Source organism: Platalea leucorodia (assembly GCF_965183815.1).
Source record: "Platalea leucorodia genome assembly, contig: SUPER_28_unloc_1, whole genome shotgun sequence".
Classification (NCBI taxonomy): Eukaryota; Metazoa; Chordata; class Aves; order Pelecaniformes; family Threskiornithidae; genus Platalea; species Platalea leucorodia.
Window position 1 is genome coordinate 47424 of NW_028121459.1, and position 21862 is coordinate 69285.

Here is a 21862-nt window from a genome sequence, read left to right on the forward strand (position 1 = left end):
CCATCATCCATCCTTCCGCCATCCATCATCCATCCATCCATCATCCATCCATCATCCACCCACCCACCCACCCACCCATCCATTCCTCCAACCCAGCCTCCTTCCCTCCATGCCACTCTCCGACCTTGCACGTGCCCTTCCCCCCCTCCCTCCCCAAGTCAATGCCCAAGGCAGCTTCCCACTCAACGGGCTCCAGCCCCACAGCAACCCAGGGCCCACAGGGGTCACAGACGGGGCCCGCACACGCCCTCACCTGTGACAGCGTCGGTGGAGACGGGGCCCAGGCGCTTCCGACCCCACACCCCGTACAGGTTGAACTTGTAGCGGCGCGACGGGGACAGCCCCGGCACGCTCACCGTGCGCGAGCCACCGGCCACGGGCAACACCTGCGCCTGCCCTTGCGCATCCTTGTACTGCACCGTGAAGGAGTCAAAGGTGCCCTCGGGGACGCTCCACTCCAGCTGCACGGAGTCGGGGGTGACCTGGGAGGCCGTGAGCTCGCCCAGGATCGGCTGCGATGGAGGTTCCTCCTCCGGCTCAGCTGCAGCTGCAGCACAGGGCACAACACAGGGCATAAACACCCACCAGTCCATCCATCCCTCCATCCATCCGTCCGTCTCTCCATCCACCCGTCCATCAATACAATCAGTCCGCTGCTGAGCCACTCAAACAACTCCACATATCCTTTCACTGAGCTCTTGCCCGCCCATACATTCATCCATACATTCATCCATTTGTTTCTCAGCCCACCTACCCATATTTGTCACCACCTCTCCTTCCAAACGTCCGTTTGTCTGTAACGCGTCCTGGTTCCCATTCACCCAGTCACCCACTCTCATATTCCTTTTGGCAACCACAGCCCTTGCTTCTATCCACTATTCCATCCCACCAATGACCCCACCAACCACATACTGCTCCATCCATTCTTCCATCAAGACAACCAGTCAAATGATAATCAGCAAACCATCCCACAAGCCAAACATCCAGCCAGAAACCCATCCTTTATCCTAGCCTTCCACCTGAAAACCTCTCCATACATCTGTCCACCACCTCCATCCCTCCAACCACGGCTGCCCCCATCCCTCCATCCACGCCCCAGTCAGCGGCCAAGAGAACTTCCCATTTCCCACAGGGTGCAAGGGACCCGGCGTGGGCCCTGCCCAGGCTCCTGCCATGACCCCAAACCAAGACCCCAGAAGGGACATGGGTGGGATCTGCAGACGCCCTCACCTGTGACAGCGTCGGTGGAGACGGGGCCCAGGCGCTTCCGACCCCACACCCCGTACAGGTTGAACTTGTAGCGGCGCGACGGGGACAGCCCCGGCACGCTCACCGTGCGCGAGCCACCGGCCACGGGCAACACCTGCGCCTGCCCTTGCGCATCCTTGTACTGCACCGTGAAGGAGTCAAAGGTGCCCTCGGGGACGCTCCACTCCAGCTGCACGGAGTCGGGGGTGACCTGGGAGGCCGTGAGCTCGCCCAGGATCGGCTGCGATGGAGGTTCCTCCTCTTGTGGGGCTGGGGCTGCAGTCGAGAGAGCACAAGGCAGGGCTGAACCTCCACGAGCCCGTCCATCGCTCCATCCATCCAGAAACCAAACATTCAACTGTCCAATGCTTTCTCCATCCTTCAGGCAATCAGTTATCATCCATCCACCCATCCAAGCCCCATCCATCCAGCTGATCGTCCACACACCAACCAACCCAACCACCCATCCCAACACCCATCCAGCTCTCCACCTCCTTCTCCATCCACCCACCCATGCCTCCAGCCCTCCCATCACCCATTTTCCAGGAACAATCCTCCCACCATCACGGCAGCCAGCCAATCACCTGTCTCTCCATCCACTTCTTCCTTCAGCTGGCTCTTTAATCTAGCCCTCCGTTCAATCATCCAACCAGCAAACCCTTCACTTCATCCTCCAAACAAGCCACCACCTCTCCCAACGCCCCTCCACCTATCCACCCTTCCGCCCTTCCATCCAACCACCCACCTAGGAACTCCTTTCAGCCACTCCGGCCACGAACCAGCCACCAACTCCACCGTCCTCCATCTCTCCAGCCAGCAGTCGAGCCAGCCAGACAGCCAGCCATTCATTCAGCCAGCCTTCCCTTCATCCACCCACCCCTCCCTCCATCCCACAAGTGTCCAGCTCTCCATGCACTCAACAGCCCCCGTGTTCGGCTAGCCATCCTTCCGCTCCTAAATCCATCCATCCCTGCTTCGCTCCCACCACCCATCCAACCATTCAATCAACCACCCCGTCCATGAAGCAGCCACACACTCAGCTAATCACCCCTCCGTCCGTCCACCCACCCATCGTCCCTTTTTCCTTCCCTCACTCCTTGAATCCATTCCTCCCTTAAACCATCCAAACGCCTAAACATTCATTTCAGCCAGCAGCCTGCCATCCCTCCACCCCTCCCTCCCTCCCTCCACCCCTCCATCCAACCATGGCTCTCTCCAAGCATCCAAACCACCGAGGCCATGAACCAGCCACAAACTCATCTCTCTCTCCAGCAAGCGACCCAACCCTCCATCAATGCACTCGGTCACCCAATCCATCCAACCCTCCAGCCACCCAATCAGCCAGCCAGCCAGCCAGCCAGCCAGCCAGCCATCCTTCCAGCCATCCTTCCATCCGTTATTTCATGTACCCACTCAACCATCCATCCATCCCCTCCACCACCCACCCATCCACTCAACCAACCAACCCAACCTCCATCCATCCATCCATTCCCCCATCCATTCAACCAACCATTCCATCCATCCATCCATCCCCCATCCCCCCAGCCTCCCATGCACCCGTACCTCCAGCCATGCCCCACTCAGCACCCAACACCTATTCCCATTTCCCACAAGGCCCAAGGCACCAGCACGGGCCCTGTCCCAGCGCCTGCCCTGACCCAAACCCAGCGCCCAAAGGGGACGTGGAAGGAACCCGCACACGCCCTCACCTGTGACAGCGTCGGTGGAGACGGGGCCCAGGCGCTTCCGACCCCACACCCCGTACAGGTTGAACTTGTAGCGGCGCGACGGGGACAGCCCCGGCACGCTCACCGTGCGCGAGCCACCGGCCACGGGCAACACCTGCGCCTGCCCTTGCGCATCCTTGTACTGCACCGTGAAGGAGTCAAAGGTGCCCTCGGGGATGCTCCACTCCAGCTGCACGGAGTCGGGGGTGACCTGGGAGGCCGTGAGCTCGCCCAGGATCGGCTGCGATGGTGGTTCCTCCTTTGGTGGTGCCGGGGCTGCAACCAGGACAACACAATGCCAGATACTCTGGGGACAGACATCCCTCTCTCTCTCCCTCCTTCCCTCGCTCCATCCCTCCATCAGTCTATCTGCCTGTCTCTCCATCCAGTTAATCACCCACCCATCACTCAACTCACCCAACCACCCCCTCTTCCATCCTTTTCCCATTCTTCCAGTTGTTTGTCTGCCCATCCACTCGTCCATCCCATTATCTCTTCAATAGGGGATTCATACATCCTGCCTGCAAGACATCTGTCCTTCCATCCATCTGTTCATCCCTCTAGCCATCCATGTGTCTTCCCACCCATCCACACTTCCTTCCATCCTGTCACCCATCACCTCACCATGATCGTTCTCCCTCACATCCGTTCATGGATCCATGAACCCAACTACCCAAGCAGGCGCCCATCCATCCATTCATTCATTAAACCACCCAGTTATTCACCCGACCACCCATGCTTCCATCCATCCATGCTGCCAGCCATCCATCTATCCAGCCCTCCATCAGTCCACCCAATCATTTTTCCAGCCACTCATCCAAAAATCCCATCCATCCATCCATCCATCGATCCATCCCTCCATCCAAACCCATCCATCCACCCATTCCCATCCATCCATCCTTCCCCATCCATCCACCCATCCAATCCCAACCATCCATCCATCCATCCATCCCTCCATCCAAACCCATCCATCCACCCATTCCCATCCATCCATCCTTCCCCATCCATCCACCCATCCAATCCCAACCATCCATCCATCCATCCATCCCTCCATCCAAACCCATCCATCCACCCATTCCCATCCATCCATCCTTCCCCATCCATCCACCCATCCAATCCCAACCATCCATCCATCCATCCATCCCTCCATCCAAACCCATCCATCCACCCATTCCCATCTATCCATCCTTCCCCATCCATCCACCCATCCACCCATCCAATCCCAACCATCCATCCATCGATCCATCCCTCCATCCAATCCCATCCATCCATCCACCCATTCCCATCCATCCATCCTTCCCCGTCCATCCACCCATTCAATCCCAACCATCCATCCATCCCTCCATCCAATCCAATGCATCCATCCATCCTTCCCCATCCATCCATCCATCCATCCATCCCCATCCATCCATCCTTCCCCATCCATCCATCCATCCATCCATCCTTCCCCATCCATCCATCCTTCCCCATCCATCCATCCATCCATCCACCCTTCCCCATCCATCCATCCATCCATCCAATCCCAACAATCCATCCATCCTCCATCCATCCATCCCTCCACCCATCCCTGTCCATCCATCATCCATCCACCCATCCAATCCCAACCATCCCTTCACTTACCCACCATCCAATCAACCACCCTCACACTCCTCCGATCCGCCCCCCTTCCATACAAACATCCCTCCAGCCCTCTGACCTCGCACACGCCCACGCCCACCACCAAATCAAGGGCCAGAAGCTCCTCCCATATCCCTCAAGGTCAAAGGACCTGCCAAGGCTCCTGACTTCACTCCAAACCCAGCGCCCGCAGAGGACACAGATGGTGCCCACAGGTGCCCTCACCTGTGACGGCATCGGTGGAGATAAGACCAATCCGTTTCCGACCCCACACCCCGTACAGGTTGAACTTGTAGCGGCGGGACGGGGACAGCCCCGGCACGCTCACCGTGCGGGACCCGCCATCAACTGCAAGTGCCTGAGGTTGGCCTTGGGCATCCCTGTACTGCACCGTGAAGGAGTCAAAGGTGCCCTCGAGGACGCTCCACTCCAGCTGGATGGAATGAGGGGTGACCTGGGAGACCGTGAGCCCGCCCAGGCGGGGCCGGGGTGGTGGTTCCTCCGATGGCGGGGCCGGCACTGCAATGGACATGGCACAAAGCAGAACATGAAGATCCACCCTCCCATGCATCCTTCTGCTGAACCAGCTGTTTGCCCACCCGTCTGATCATGCACCCTTCAATCTGAGCACCCAACCATCCACCCATCCTCCTGTTGAGCCAACTGGGTGTCCACCCATCCATCCAATCATCCATTCATTCTGTTCTTTGTCTGTTGTTCCATGCATCAGTCCACTTATCTGTCTCTCCGCTCATTTGTCTATTCAAGGATCCAGGCTTCCATCCATTCAATGACCTGTTTTTCCACTCACTTTTCCTTACATCAATCTTTGAATTCACCTACCCACCCTCCCACCCATCCATCCATCTTTCCATCCATCCACCCATCTATCCAACCTTCCATCCATCAAACCATTGTCCATCCATCCATCCTTCCATCCATCCATCCATCCATCCATCCGTCCGTCCATCCACCCACCCACCCACCGACCCATCCAACCACCATAGAATCATAGAACCATGGAATCGTTAAGGTTGGAAAAGATCTTTAAGATCATCAAGTCCAGCCATTAACCCAGCATTGCCAAGGCCACCACGAAACCATGTCCTCAAGCACCACATCTCCCCGGCTTTTAAATCCCCCCAGGGATGGGGACTCAGCCCCTGCCCTGGGCAGCCTGGGCCAGGCCCTGACAGCCCTTTGGGGGAAGAAGTTTTTCCCAATACCCAACCCAACCCTGCCCTGGCGCAGCTTGAGGCTGTTCCCTCTCGTCCCATCGCTTGTGACTGGGGAGCAGAGACCGACCCCCCCGGCTCCAGCCTCCTTTCAGGCCGTTGCAGAGAGCGATGAGGGCTCCCCTCAGCCTCCTCTTCTCCAGGCTGAGCCCCCCCAGCTCCCCCAGCCGCTCCTCCCCAGCCTTGTGCTCCAGCCCCTGCCCCAGCCTCGCTGCCCTGCTCTGGCCACGCTCCAGCCCCTCCATGGCCGCCTTGGGGTGCGGGGCCCAGCGCTGAGCACAGCACTCGAGGGGCGGCCTCACCAGTGCCCAGCACAGGGGCACCATCACCTCCCTGCTCCTGCTGGCCACACCGTTCCTGACACAAGCCAGGATGCCATGGGCCCTCTTGGCCACCTGGGCACACTGCTGGCTCGTGTTCAGCCGCTGTCGACCAGCACCCCCAGGCCCTTTCCCGCCGGGCAGCTCCCAGCCGCTCCTCCCCACGCCTGCAGCGGTGCCTGGGGTTGCTGTGCCCCCAGGGCAGGACCCGGCCCTGAGCCTTGCTGACCCTCACCCAGTGGCCTGGGCCCATCGACCCGGCCTGGCCAGGGCCCTCTGCAGAGCCTCCCTGCCCTCCAGTAGATCAACGCTCCTGCCCGACTGGGTGTCATCTGCAAACTTCCATCCATCCATCCACCATCCAACCATCCACCCAGCCATCCCACCCACCCACCCATCCATCCCCAACTTGTCTACCAAGAGCAGTTGAGCCTGAACACCTGGGTCCCTCCCAGTGCTGCCCTGGACCATCTGATGGTACCTGCTTTGGCTACGGCACCTTGGGGCTCAGTCAACTCCATCTCATACATGTGCTCCCAGTCCAGTGGGGGCTCATCGGTGCCACCTACCCCTGCACCCAAAAGAGGAGTGGGCAGTTATGGGATGTCCCCATGGAATGTTGTCCCTGTCTCCATTCCCATCACCCACCTGCCGTCACCAGGAATGTGTAGGACTTGGAGACGTGCCCCCGCACCACGCCGTGCACCTCCACCCGGTACATGGCCCCCGGCACCAGCCCTGGCACCCGGGCAACCGCCGTGTCCCCTGGCACCTGTAGCTCCCCCTCGGCCCCCTCCGGCTCTTCCAGGAGCCGGTAACGGATCACCACAGTCTCCGCATGGCCCCGCAGCCCATCCAGGTCCACCAGAGCCTCGCCGGCGGCCCCCGGCATCAAGTGGGGCTTGGGGTGGGGGATCTGGCGGAGGAGCTGGCGACGCAATGGGGCTGGGCTGCGGCGCAGAAGGTAAGAGAGGATGGCACGGGCCACCGCCGGCACTGTTTGGTTGCCCCGGAGGGGGAAGTTTGTAGCCCGAAGGTGGCTCTCCAGGCGCTGCAGCAAGGAGCCATTGTAGGAGGAGAGCTTGGCCCCCAGGTCATGCAGGGATGGGCCACCCGGGAGCACGGGGGACAGTGGGGATGCTGGGGACACCGGGGACCATGGAGACGAAGGTGATACAGGGGACTGTGGTGATGCTGGGGACCGTGGAGATGCAGGTGACCTTGGGGATGCTGGTGCCTCTGGGGACCTTGGGGACACTGGTGACCCTGGGGATTCGGGGGATGCCGGAGGCTCTGGTGACACTGGGGACCTTGGGGATGCTGAGGACCCTCGAGATACTGGGGACACTGGAAACCTTGGAGATGCTGGGGATGCTGGTGACCCCAAAGACCCTGGTGACCCCAAGGATGCATCCGGTGACACTGGTGATGCTGGTGATCCCAGGGACCCTGGTGACCCCGGGGATGCTGGTGACACTGGGGACCTTGGGGATGCCGGAGACCCTCGGGTTGATGGTGATGCTGGGGCCACTGGTGATGCCGGGGACCCCAGGGAACCCTGAGGGGACCCTGGGGACCCCCCATGGGTGGGCAGAGTCTGGGCAAGCGCTGCGAGAGCAAAGGGGACCAGGGTCATCAACCTGTCCCCAAAACTCCCCGTCTGCCAGAGCCCAGGGACCCACAGGGGGAACACGGGGATGGATGGACACAGGAAGAGACAGGGACAGACGGACGCATAGGGACAGACACCCATGGGGATAGACTGGGGACACCCAGACTCATGGGAACAGACTGGGACAGATGGACTGTTGGGGACAGACTGGGAACATCCAGACCCAGGCAACAGAGGGACGCATGGGGAAGCATCAGGAGATGTGGGGACATGTGGAGCCATGGGGACAGACAGACCCATGGCAACACATGAGTCCATAGGGACACATGAGCCCGTGGAGACACACGGTGACAGACGCAGATAGACGGGCCCAAGGGGACACACGGACCCATAGGGACAGACTGGTGACACACAGACCCACCAGGACAGACAGATGCATGTGGACCTGCAGAGCCATGGGGACACTCGGACACGTGGGGACAGACAGAGGCTGCAGGCACCATCCCTGTCCCCATCCCCATCCCAGTCCCTGTCCCCATGCGAGTCCCTGTCCCCATCCCTGTGGCCATGCCATCCCCATCCCTGTGCCATCCCCATGCTTGTCACCATCCCATCCCTGTCCCCATGTCCGTGCTGCCCTCATCCCCATGCTTGCATCACCCCTGTCCCCATGCCTGTCCCCATGCGATCCCCATCCCTACGCTGTTCCCATCCATGTGTTGTCCCCGTCACCATCCCCATGTTGTCCCTGTCACCATGCCTGTGCCCATGCTGCCCCCTTCCTCACGCCATCCCCATGCCCATGCTGTCCCTGTCCCCATGTCCATGCCATCTCCATGACTGTCCCCATCACTGTCCCCATCCCTGTGCTCATGCCATCCATGTCCCCAGGCTTTCCCCATCCCTATGCCATCCTTGTCCCTATTCCTGTCCCCATGCCCAAGCCATCCCCATTGCTGTCCCCACACCCATGACCATGCCATCACCATCCCCAACCCCATCCCTGTGCCGTCCCTGTCCGCATGCCTGTGCCATCCCCATCCTTGTCCCCATCCCTGTGCCCATGCCACCGTTGTCCCCATGACTATGCCATCACTGTCCCTGTCCCCACCTCTGTGTCATCCCTGTCCCCATGTGCATGCCATCCCCATCCCTGTCCCCATCCCTCTGCTCATGCCACCCCTGCTCCCATGCCATCACTGTCCCCACCCCTGTGTCATCCCTGTCCCCATGTCCATGCCACCCCCGTTGCTGTCCCCACACCCATGACCATGCCATCACTGTCCCCATCCCTGTGTCATCCCTGTCCGCATGCCTGTGCCATCCCTATCCCTGTCCCCATGCCTTTCCCATCCCTGTCCCCATGCTGTCCATGCTGTCCCCATCCCTGTCCCCATGACAGCCCTGTCCCCTTGCCCGTGACACTATGCCATCACTGTCCCCATCCCCGTTCGTGTCCCCATGCTGTCCATGCTGTCCCCATCCCTGTCCCCATGACAGCCCTGTCCCCTTGCCCGTGACACTATGCCACACTGTCCCCATCCCCGTTCGTGTCCCCATGCTGTCCATGCTGTCCCCATCCCTGTCCCCGCACCCATGACCATGCCATCACCGTCCCCTACCCCATCCGTGTGCCATCCCCACCCCTGTCCCCGTGCCCACACCCATTGCCATCCCCATGTTGTCCCCATCCTTGTCCCCATGCCCACACCCATTTCCATCCCCATGATGACTCCATCCCTGTGCCCGTCCCCTCGCAGTCCCCATGCTGAGTGGGTGACACGTACGGGTGCGGACGCGCAGGGTGCCGGGCGCCCCGAGGTGCTGCTCTCTCTGGGCCTGGATGAAGAGCTCGAAGGCGTGGCCGGGTGCCAGCCCTGTCACCTCGAAGGTGACAGCAGAGCCGGGTAGCTCATGGGTGGTCATTGCCGCTGGCTCATCCTGGGGACAAGGGATATATGCCAAGGACACGCTGGGGACACCACGGTGGCACCTGGCCCTGAGTCAGGCAGCAGGCAGGTGGCCAGAGCCAAGAGCTTCTCCCAGGGCTGGGGGACACGTTGGGGACACACTGGGGACGCGTTGGGGACATCTAAGAAGGGACATGCTGGGGACAGTGGGGTGAGGACACCTCCTCATCCCTGAGCCAGGCAGGAGGCAGGTGGCTGCAGCCAATGGCTTGTCCTGGGGCTGGGGGACATGTTGGACACACACTAGAGACATATTGGGGACACCACAGTGGGGACACGTCCTGGTCCCTAAGCAGGGCTGCAGCCAAGTGGCAGCAGGCAGGTGGCTCATCCTGGGGACAGGGGACATGTTGGGGACACTGGGGAAACCATGCTGGGGACACAGCCCTGCCCCCAGGCTAGGTAGCAGGAGGGTGGCCACAGCTGCTGGCTCATCCTGGGGACAAGGGACGCATTGGGGACACATTGGGGACACCATGGGGGGACACGTCCCTAAGCCAGGCAGCAGATGGGTGACACCACCACAGCTCATCCTGGGGACAAAGGACACACTGGGGAGATGTCCCCATCCCCGAGTTAGGCAGCAGGAGGTGGCCTGACCACTGGCTCTGGGGACATGTTGGGGACACCATAGGTGTCCCCCAGTGGGGCAGCAGCAGGTGGCCACGGATGCCACCTCATCCTGGGGATGAAGGCCACTTTGGGGCCATATCGGGACCCCCACACTGGGGCCACCGTGGCACTGGGGACCTGTCTCCACCCCTGTCCCCGTCCCCAGCTCACCAGGGGGATGAGGGCCACCTGGTAGCCGTCCACTGGCATGGGGGGGCGGGGCCAGGTCACACGGAAGGACGTCTGGTTGCGGGTGGCCAAGCGTGGAGTCACCAAGGGGATCTCTGCAGGGACACGGCCCCATCAGTGGGTGCCATTGCGGGAACACTCTGGGGGATAGGGACACCCTGGGGACACCTTGAGGACACCCTGGGGACACCACAGGGACATCACGGGACAGGACATTCTTGAGACATCATGGGGACACCATGGGATGGGGCACTCAGGGGATGGGGACACCACAGGGACAGGGCACCCATGGGATGGAGACACCCTGGGGACACCATGGAGACACCACGGGATGGGGCACCCATGGGATGGGGACACTCTCAAGACACCATGGGATGGGGACACTCTGGGGACACCACGGGGACAGGGCACCCATGGGATGGGGACACTATTGGGACACCATGGGACAGGACATCCTTGAGACACCATGGGGACACCATGGGATGGGGACACTGTGGGGACATGGAGGGGACACCCAAGGAACAAGGCCACCCAAGCCGTGGGGACACCAGGATACGGGGCACCCACAGGACAGGGACACCACAGGGACACTCAGGGCCAGGGCACTGGGGGTGCTGGGAGGACTGGGAGAGCACTGGAGGACGCCAGGGGACACTGGGGGAAATACCAAGGTGGCATCAGGGTCCACCATAGCTGGGGGGGGACAGGAGGGGAGGCACTGGGAGCACTGGGATGGGGACACTGGGGGGAGCACGGGGGACCCACAGGAACACTTGCGGACCCTTGGGGACACTCGGGGACAGGTGGGGACATACTGAGGTGGTATCGGGGCTCACTATGGCTCGGGAGGGAGGTCGGGGGGCACTGGGAGCACTGGGATGGGGACCCATGGGGAAACTCAGGGACCCTTGGGGACATTTGGGGACACTCGGGGACACCTGGGGACCTACCAAGGTGGCATCAGGGCTCACTACAGCCAAAGAGGGAGGTGGGGGTCACTGGGAGCACTGGGATGGGGACACTAGGGGGACCCCTGGCAACCCTTGGGGACACTCAGGGATACCGGGGGAGCACTAGGGACACTTGAGGACATTTGGTGACAAACCGAGGTGGCATCAGGGCCCACTATGGCTGAGGAAGGAGGTGGGGGGGCACTGGGAGCACTGGGATGGGGACCCCTGGGGACAATCAGGGACCCTCAGGGACAGGTGGGGACCCTCGGGGACCCTGGGGGACATACCGAGGGCGCAGCGGGGCCCGCCGCGGCCGGGGGGACAGGCGGGGGTGGCGCAGTGGGGGCCAGTGAAGCCGGGGAAGCAGTGGCAGCGACCCCCGCGACATCGTCCTTGGTCACTGCAGCCTTGGGGACAGGGGGGGTGGGGGGGCACCGGGGGGGTAGGGGGAGGGGCGGGGGGGGGAGGGGCAGCCACAGCCATCCCCGGCGGGGGGGGCACAGAGCTCCCGAGCCAGCGTGCGTCCTGCGGGGACGGGAGGGACACGGGGGGGTGACAAGGCCCCATGGCCCCCCGTGTCCCTCCCCTGATGTCCCCCATATGCCCCATGTCCCCCCCGACCCTCCATGTTCCTCACATGTCCCCACGTCCCCCGATGTCCCCCCAATGTCCCCATGACCCTTATGTCCCCCCGTCCCCCCAAACACCCCATGTCCCAATGTCCCCCCAAAGTCCCCCCATGTCCCCACAACTTTCATCTCCCCTCCATGTCCCAATGTCACCCCGTGTTCCTCCATATCCCCCCCACGTCCCCCCACATGTCCCATGGCCCCCCATGGCCCCCCACATGTCCCCCCACATCTCCCCATATGCCCCATGTCCCCTCCTGTCCCTCCATATCCCCATGTCCCCATGTTCCCCTACGTCCCCTCATGTCCCCACGTCCCCCCACATGTCCCCATGTCCCCCCACATCCCCCCCATGTCCCCAAGTCCCCCCACATCCCCCCACTTACCGGTGCCGGCCTGGGGTCCCTGGCTGTCCCCGCACTGTCCCTGCAGCGCCCGCACTTGTCCCTCCAGCTCCCGCAGGCGCCCCAGGATGGCCACCAGTGCCGCTGCCCCGCAGGGGGGGCCCGGGGGGGACCCAGGCGGGGTCCCCGCCCCCCCCCGCAGCGCCAGCGTCAGCAGCAGCAGGGGCAGCCCCGGGGTCATGGTCCTGCAAGGAGGGGACGGATGGCACCCATGGGGACACCCATGGGGGACATCCACAGGGGCGCACGGACACCCATAGGGGACACCCGTGGGGACACACGGACATGGATAGGGGACATCCACAGGAACTCACGGGCACTCATAGGGACACACAGACATCATGGGGACACAGAGATATTGTAGGGGACACCCATAGGGACACCCAGGGGACACACTGACATCATAGGGGACACACGGGGGACAGAGGAACACCCATGGGGGACACACAGACACCCGTGGGGACACATGGGGACACACGGACATCACAGGGGACACAAGGGGACACACGGACATCAGGAAGGGGCACACAGGGGACAGAGGGACACCCATGGGGGACACACAGCCACCCATGGGGACACACAGGTGACAGAGGGACATCCTGGGAGACACCTGGGCACCTGTGGGGGATACACAGGGGACACCCGGACATCAGGAAGGGGCACCCAGGGGACACACGGACACCCAGGGGACACCTAGGGGACACATGGACATCGTGAAGGGGCACCCACGGGGGACACAGGGACACCCACGGGGACACCCAGGGGACACACGGACATTGTGAAGGGGCACCCAGGGGACACACGGACATCATGGGGGGGACATGGACACCCATGGGGGACACCCAGAGGACACAGGGACGTCATGGGGGGGGACAGACACCCATGGGGACATCAGCGGGGACACACGGACACCCAGGGGACACCCAGGGGACACATGGACATCGTGAAGGGGCACCCAGGGGACACAGGGACACCCATGGGGGACACAGGGACACCCACAGGGACACCCAGGGGACACACGGACATTGTGAAGGGGCACCCAGGGGACACACGGACATCATGGGGGGGACATGGACACCCATGGGGGACACCCAGAGGACACAGGGACGTCATGGGGGGGGGACAGACACCCATGGGGACATCAGCGGGGTCACACGGACACCCAGGGGACACCCAGGGGACACACGGACATCGTGAAGGGGCACCCAGGGGACACAGGGACACCCATGGGGGACACAGGGACACCCACAGGGACACCCAGGGGACACACGGACATCGGGGGGGGACATGGACACCCACGGGGGACACCCAGAGGACACAGGGACACCCATGGGGACATCCAGAGGACACACGGACATCATGGGGGGGACAGACACCCGTGGGGACATCAGCGGGGACAGACGGACACCCAGGGGACACCCAGGGGACACCCAGGGGACACCCGGACACCTGTGGGGACACACAGACACCGTGACCCACAGCACCTACTCACGACCCTTGTGTGGCCCTGGCACCAGTGCGCCCAGTAACACCAGTAACCTCCCCAGTTACCCCCCAGTTCTCACTAACTGCAGTAGCTTCATCCCCGCCCAGTCCCCAGTGACACCAGTAGCCCCCCAGTAACCTCACTCTCCAGCAACTCCAGCAGCACCAGTAACTCCAGTCACCCCCTGTCTCCAGTAACACCAGTAACTCCAGTAGCACCAGCAATCCCAGTAACTCCAGTCACCCCCAGTCTCCAGCAACTCCAGTAGCAACCTGCAGCACCAGTCACCTCCAGTAACACCACTAAGTCCAGCAACTCCAGCAATTCCAGTCACTTCCAGTAACACTAGCAGCTCCAACAACTCCAGTAATCCCAGTAACTCCAGTAACATCAGTAACTCCAGCAACACCAGCAATTCCAGTCACCTCCAGCAACAGCAGTGATGCCAGCAGCTCCAGTCAGCCCAGTAACCCCAGTAACACCAGTGACTCCAGCAATTCCAGTCACTTCCAGCATACGCAGCAATTCTAAAAACTCCAGTAACCCCAGCGACTCCAGTAACCCCAGCGACTCCAGTAACACCAGTCACTTCCAGCACCAGCAACTCCAGTAACCCCAGCAACTCCAGCAACACCACCAGCAACACCAGCAATTCCAGTCACCTCCAGCAACACCAGTGACGCCAGCAGCTCCAGTAAGCCCAGTAACCCCAGTAACACCAGTGACTCCAGCACTTCCAGTCACTTCCAGCATACGCAGCAATTCTAGAAACTCCAGTAACACCAGCGACTCCAGTAACACCAGCGACTCCAGTAACACCAGTCACTTCCAGCACCAGCAGCAACTCCAGTAACCCCAGCAATTCCAGCAACACCACCAACAACACCAGCGATTCCAGTCACCTCCAGCAACACCAGCGATTCCAGTCACCTCCAGCAACACCAGCAATGCTAGCAGCTCCAGTAAGCCCAGTAACCCCAGTAACACCAGTGACTCCAGCACTTCCAGCATACGCAGCAATTCTAGAAACTCCAGTAACACCAGGGACTCCAGTAACCCCAGCGACTCCAGTAACACCAGCGACTCCAGTAACACCAGTCACTTCCAGCACCAGCAGCAACTCCAGTAACCCCAGCAACTCCAGCACCACCACCAGCAATTCCAGTCACCTCCAGCAACACCAGTGATGCCAGCAGCTCCAGTTAGCCCAGTAAGTCCAGTAACACCAGTGACTCCAGCACTTCCAGTCACTTCCAGCACCAGCAGCAACTCCAGTAACCCCAGCAACTCCAGCACCACCACCAGCAACACCAGCAATTCCAGTCACCTCCAGCAACACCAGTGATGCCAGCAGCTCCAGTTAGCCCAGTAAGTCCAGTAACACCAGTGACTCCAGCACTTCCAGTCACTTCCAGCACCAGCAGCAATTCTAGTAACTCCAGTAACCCCAGTAAATCCAGTAACCCCAGTAACTGAAGCAGCACCAGTAAGCCCAGTACCTCCCGTCCCCGCTCCGTCCCTGCGGCTCCGCTGTGGGGTGGGGTAGGGTCGAGTCCTGAGGGGAGGGGGCGTGTCGGGGGCGTGGCCAAGGGACGGAGCCCCGCCCCACAGCCCCCCCACCCGTGTTTATGGGGTGGCGGTCGCCGAGGCAACCAAACAGCTGGGTGGGAGCCGCCAGATGTGGGGGCCGGCTGCCAGAGCGGCGGGCGGGGGCCGCTCCCAGTGACACCAGTAACACCAGTAACGCCAGGAACGCAGCACAGCCTGCCCCACGGATCCCAGTAACACCAGGAAGGCAGCACAGCCTTCCACTGCTCCCACTAACCACTGGGCCACCTGCCCCACAGCTCCCAGTGCTCCCAGTAACCACAGTGTCAGCTGCCCCACAAATCCAAGTTCTCCCAGTAGCCACGGTGCCACCTGCCCCACGGCTCCCAGTGCTCCCAGAAACCACGGGCCCACTTTCCCCACAGCTCCCAGGGCTCCCAGTAACCATGGGGCCACCATCCCCACAGCTCCCAGGGCTCCCAGTAACCACGGGGCCACCATCCCCACAGCTCCCAGGGCTCCCAGTAACTACTGTGCTACCTGCCCCACAGCTCCCAGTGCTCCCAGTAACCACGGGGCCACCTGCCCCAGGGCTCCCAGTAACCACAGTGTCACCTGCCCCACAGCTCCCAGTGCTCCCAGTATCTACCATGCCACCTGCCCCACAGCTCCCAGTGCTCCCAGTCACCATGGTGCCACCTTCCCCACAGCTCCAGTGCTCCCAGTAACTACTGTGCCACCTGCCTCACAGCTCCCAGTGCTCCCACTAACCACGGGGCCACCTGCTCCACAGCTCCCAGTGCTCCCACTAACCACAGTGTCATCTGCCCCACAGCTCCCAGTAGCCACGGAGGCACCTGCCCCACAGCAGCCAGTGCTCCCAGTCACCACAGTGCCATCTTCCCCACAGCTCCCAGTCCTCCCAGTAACTACCACAGGGCCACCTGCCCCACAGCTCCTAGTGCTCCCAGTAACTACCACAGGGCCACCTGCCCCACAGCTCCTAGTGCTCCCAGTCACCATGGTGCCACCTGCCCCACGGCTCCCAGTGCTCCCAGTAACTACCATGCCACCTCCTCCACAGCTCCCAGTGTTCCCAGAAACCATGGTGTTACCTGCCCCACAGCTCCCAGTGCTCCCAGTAACCACGGGGCCACCTGCCCCAGGGCTCCCAGTAACCACAGTGTCACCTTCCCACAGCTCCCAGTGCTCCCAGTATCTACCATGCCACCTGCCCCACAGCTCCAGTGCTCCCAGTAACTACTGTGCCACCTGCCCCACAGCTCCCAGTGCTCCCACTAACCACAGGGCCACCTGCTCCACAGCTCCCAGTGCTCCCACTAACCACAGTGTCATCTTCCCCACAGCTCCCAGTAACTACCATGCCACCTGCCCCACAGCTCCCAGTGCTCCCACTAACCACAGTGTCACCTGCCCCACAGCTCCCAGTGCTCCCACTAACCACAGTGTCATCTGCCCCACAGCTCCCAGTAGCCACGGAGGCACCTGCCCCACAGCAGCCAGTGCTCCCAGTCACCACAGTGCCATCTTCCCCACAGCTCCCAGTCCTCCCAGTAACTACCACAGGGCCACCTGCCCCACAGCTCCTAGTGCTCCCAGTAACTACCACAGGGCCACCTGCCCCACAGCTCCTAGTGCTCCCAGTCACCATGGTGCCACCTGCCCCACGGCTCCCAGTGCTCCCAGTAACTACCATGCCACCTCCTCCACAGCTCCCAGTGTTCCCAGAAACCATGGTGTTACCTGCCCCACAGCTCCCAGTGCTCCCAGTAACCATGGGGCCACCTTCCCCAGGGCTCCCAGTGCCCCAGTAACCACAGTTTCACCTGCCCCACAGCTCCCAGTGCTCCCAGTCACCACGGTGCCACCTGCCCCAGGGCTCCCAGTGCTCCCAGTAACCATGGGGCCACCTGCCCCACAGCTCCCCACAGTCCCACGGCCATGGGGCGGGCCGTGGGTCAGCGGAGTCGTGGCGCCATGGGGCTGTGCCATGGGGCCGGGCCGTGGGTCAGTGGAGTCGTGGCGCCGTGGGGCTGTGCCGTGGGGCCGAGCCCTGGGCCTGCAGGGCCCAGCCATGGGGCTGCGCCGTGGGGCCCAGTCACGGGTGGGACCGGGTGGGGCCGTGACTCAGCCTGGCCGGCCCCCCCCCTCCCCCCCCCGCTGTTGTTGTTGCTGCAGGACATGGAGGGGGGGGGTCAGGGGTCACCCGGCCGCCTGGGTCCCCCAGAAGGCAGCGGGACGGGCTGTGGGGCAGGATGTGGGGCAGGATGTGTGTGGGGGGGGAGGATCCCGGGTGCCTGGGTCCCCTGAGTGCAGTGGGGTGCAGATGAGGTGACTTGGGGGGCCCGGATGCCTGGGTCCCCTAAGGCAGCGTGGGGGGGGAGGGGGGCACGTGGGTTCGCCACGAGGTCTGGCAGGGTCAGGCAGGGGGTGGGGGCCCGGACGCCTGGGTCCCATGGGGCTGGGGGTGTGGGGCAGAACGGGGGGGTCCGGCCGGACGCCTGGGCTCCTTGGCGAGGGCTGGGGTTTTGCTCATCGCCCCCGGGTTGGGCGGGCCAGACACGTGTGGGGCTGGGGGGGGGGGGGCACGTGTGGGGCTGGGGGGGGCACATGGACGTGTGGGGCTGAGAGGGGGCATGTGGGGCTGGGGGGCATGTGTGGGGCTGGGGGGGGCACAGGGACATGTGGGGCTGAGAGGGGGCATGTGGGGCTGGGGGGCACAAGGGAGGCTGGGGGGTACATGTGGGGCTGGGAGGTCCATGGGGCAGGTGTGGGGCTGGGGGGGTCCATGGGGGATGTGTGGGGGCTGGACGCAACAGGGGAGGCTGGGAGGGTCTGTGGGGCACATGTGGGGCTGGGGGACATGAGGGAGGCTGGGGGGGCCATGGGCACATGTGGGGCAGGGGAGTCCATGGGGCATGTGTGGGGCTGGGGGGGGTCTATGGGGCACATGTGGGGCTAGGGGGGGTCACAGTCATGTGTGGGGCTGGGGGGGGAGGAGTCCGTGCAACACATGTGGGGCTGGGGGGGGGGAAGATGGGGCAGGTGTGAGGCTGGGGGGTTGCCGTGGGGCACATATGGGGCCACGGGGCCCGTGTGGGGCTGGGGAAATGTGTGGGGCTGGGGAAATATGTGGGGCGCAGGCTGCGTGGGGGGAGCCTGCCCTGGCCCAGCCCCACGGCTGCTCCTGCCAAGGAATTTTCTCGGCCTCCATCACCACCATGAGGTAATGGGGGGGGGGAGGGGGGGCCCAGGCGTCCGGGTGGGGGGAGGGGGAAGATGCCGGAGACACGGGGGGGGGAGGGGTCACCCGTGGTCCCCCCCAGCCCCACGCCCGGGGGCCGAGGTCCCCAGGGCTCCCCCAGGGCCCCCCCAGCCCTGTCCCCACTCCACGGGCTCCACTTGCCTGTCCCCATCCCAGCCGGCCCCATCTTGTCCCCGCTGTCCCCAGTCCCCCACCCCACCCGCACCCTCACCCGGGCACATCGGACCCCCAGCCCCCAGCCCTGTCCCCCATCCCCCCTCCCCCTGGCCCCCATCACTGCACCCCCACCCTCTCCCCATCCCTGCCCCCAGTGTCCCCATCCTGGCTCCCAGTGTCCCCGTCCCTCCTCTTAGTGTCCCCATGCTTGTCCCCAGTGTCCCTGTCCCTGCTCCTGGTGTCCCCATCCTGGTTTGTGGTGCCCCCATTCCTTGGCGTCCCCATCCTGGCATGTGGTGTCCCCATCCCCAGCTCCTGCTCTCCCTCACCCTCCTCCCCCATGTCCCCGTCCCCCGCTGTCCCCCCCAGCCCCTGCCCTGCAGCAGGCACCAGTAGTGGCTCCTCAGGGGACCCCGGCTCACGCAGTCGTCCCCCCTCCAGCACGGCCACCCGCTGCGCCCGCATGGCCAGGGCCACCTGCCCCGTCACCAGCCCGCCCGGCCCCACTGGCTCCGAAGATCTCCTGCTCCACCTGCGGCAGGTGGCATCGTCAGTGGGGACCCCTCGGGTCTGGGGACACAGGGGACGTGGGGCCCAGGGACCAAGGACACACGGGGAGTGGGGATCCAGGGGACATGGGGACCAAGGGGACATGGGAACAAGGGACCCAGAGGACACCAGGAGCAGGGACCAAGGGAACATGGGGAGTTGGGACCAGGGGGATATGGGGACAAGGGGCCCAGGGAACACAGGGAACAGGGACCCAGGGGACACCGGGATTGGGGACCAAGGGGAGATGAGGACTGGGGACCCAGGGGACACCAGGAGAGGGGACCCAGGGGGACCCCCACAGCACCAGGGGTCTGCTGGGAGAGGGACCCAGGGGCCAGGAGAGTTGGGGACCAACTGGAGCCAGGGGCCAGTGACCCAGGGGACACTGGGATTGGGGACCAAGGGGGCACGGAGACCAGGGACACAGGTGACATGAGGAGAGGGGATCCAGGGGTCTGCTGGGAGAGGGGACCAAGGGGACATGGGGACCAGAGACCCAGGGGACACAAGGAGAGGGGATCCAGGGGGACCCCCCCAGGACCACGGGGGCTGCTAGGAGAGGGGACCAAAGGGACCCAGGGACCAAGGGACAGCAGGACTGGGGGCCAAGGGGACCCAGGCCCCAGGGACCAGGGACCAAGGGGACACTGGAAGTGGGGACCACAGGGCCACAGGGGCCACAGGGACGCAGGGGATGACAGAAAGAGGAGACCCTCAGTGGGAACGTGGCAGGGGACACAGCAGGGACATGGGGAGGATGTGGCAGGGCACACAGCGGGGACATGGCATGGACAGCTGGGGATGTGGCAGGGACATGGTAGGGACGGCTGGGGACACGGGGGTGGCGGTGGGGACCCACTGGGGACATCGTGTGACAGAGGCGGTGGTGGCACCTGGCAGCGCAGGTAGGGGTGCTGGTAGGCAGGGAGGGGATGACCATCCAGCAGCACCCGCCCGGCCTCCGGCGGGCGCAGACACAGGACCAGGGACACCAGGGTGCTCTTCCCCGCCCCCGGGGGGGCCAGCACCGCCAGCACCTCCCCGGGGCGCAGCTCCAGGGACACGCCCTGGGGGGACAGACGTGACACCCTGTGCCCCCGACCCCAGTGTCCCTGGCCCTCCCCGTGCCCTCCCCACCGTGTCTCCATGGCCCCATGCCCTCCCCACCACGTCCCCATGGCCCCCAGCACCATGTCCCTACCACATCCCTGTCCCCATGACCTCCCCACCATGTCCCCACGTCCCCCCACCAGTGTCCCCACACTCTCCCCACCCCCTCCATGTCCCCATGCCCTTCCCACCGTGTCCCCATGGCCCCAACACCATGTCCCCACCACCTCCATGTCCCCATGCCCTTCCCACCATGTCCCCATGTCCACCTGCCATGTCCCTACCATGTCCCACACCCTCCCCACCAAGTCCGTGCCCCCACGCCCTCCCCAGCACCTCTATATCCCCACGCCGTGTCCCCATGCCCTCCCCACCGTGTCCCCCCATCATGTCCCCACGTCCCCTGCCCTGTCCCCATGCCCACCTTGAGGACGGGCTCTTGCTGCTCAGGGTAGGAGAAGCAGACGTCCTCAAGCTGGAGGTGGCCCCGCAGGACATCGGGCGCCAGCTTCCCCGTGGGTGCCACCTGCTCCTCCTGGTCCAGGAACTCAAAGATCTTCTCTGAGGAGCCCACGGCCTTGGTCATGTTGGGGTAGTAGCGGAGCAGGACCTGGGGACACAGTGGGGACGTGACGGGGAGGGTGTGGGGACTTGGGGAACGAGTATGGGGACATGGGGACACCGAGGACAGGGATGCCTCCAGGAGGACATGGGGACTTGGGGAATGGGCATGGGGACATGGGGACACAGGGGACTGTGTCCAGGAGGACATGGGGACATGATCGGGAGGGTGTGGGGACTGGGGAATGAGTATGGGGACATGAGGACACAGGGACACAGGGGACTGGGACAGGGATGCAGCCAGGAGGACATGGGGAACGGGCATGAGGACATGGGGACACAGAGGGGACATGGCCAGGAGAGTGTGGGGATGTGGAGGACAGGGAGGGGGATGCATCCAGGAGGATGTGGGGACAGGGGGAACGGGCATGGGGACACTGCTGGGAAGGTGTGAGGGAAAGGGAGGACACAGGGACGTGGTGGGAGGACGTGGGAGGGCAGGGAGGATACGGGGACACAGCGGGGGACACAAGGACATGGAGAGATGGAAGGGGAGGGGAGAGGCCTTACAGGGAGATCTGGACAGACCAGAGAGCTGGGCAGTCAGCAGCCGTATGAAATTTAACAAGAGCAAGTGCCGGATTCTC

General features: G+C 63.3%; 1 protein-coding gene across 1 annotated transcript in view; it reads right to left on the reverse strand.

Annotated features, from left to right (window-relative positions):
- The window catches only part of LOC309601130 (tenascin-X-like), a 60662-nt gene extending 39402 nt beyond the window's left edge, over positions 1 to 21260 (reverse strand). Inside the window, 13 exon segments of the mRNA XM_082338056.1 lie at positions 254 to 547; positions 1231 to 1518; positions 2958 to 3251; positions 4818 to 5111; positions 6629 to 6718; positions 6796 to 7539; positions 9547 to 9700; positions 10513 to 10625; positions 11771 to 11901; positions 11903 to 12008; positions 12499 to 12701; positions 20438 to 20611; positions 21079 to 21260. Of these exon segments, the coding sequence (XP_082194182.1) occupies positions 254 to 547; positions 1231 to 1518; positions 2958 to 3251; positions 4818 to 5111; positions 6629 to 6718; positions 6796 to 7539; positions 9547 to 9700; positions 10513 to 10625; positions 11771 to 11901; positions 11903 to 12008; positions 12499 to 12701; positions 20438 to 20611; positions 21079 to 21152 (2959 nt within the window). The 5' untranslated portion in view covers positions 21153 to 21260.
- Positions 21261 to 21862: the final 602 nt, after the last annotated feature.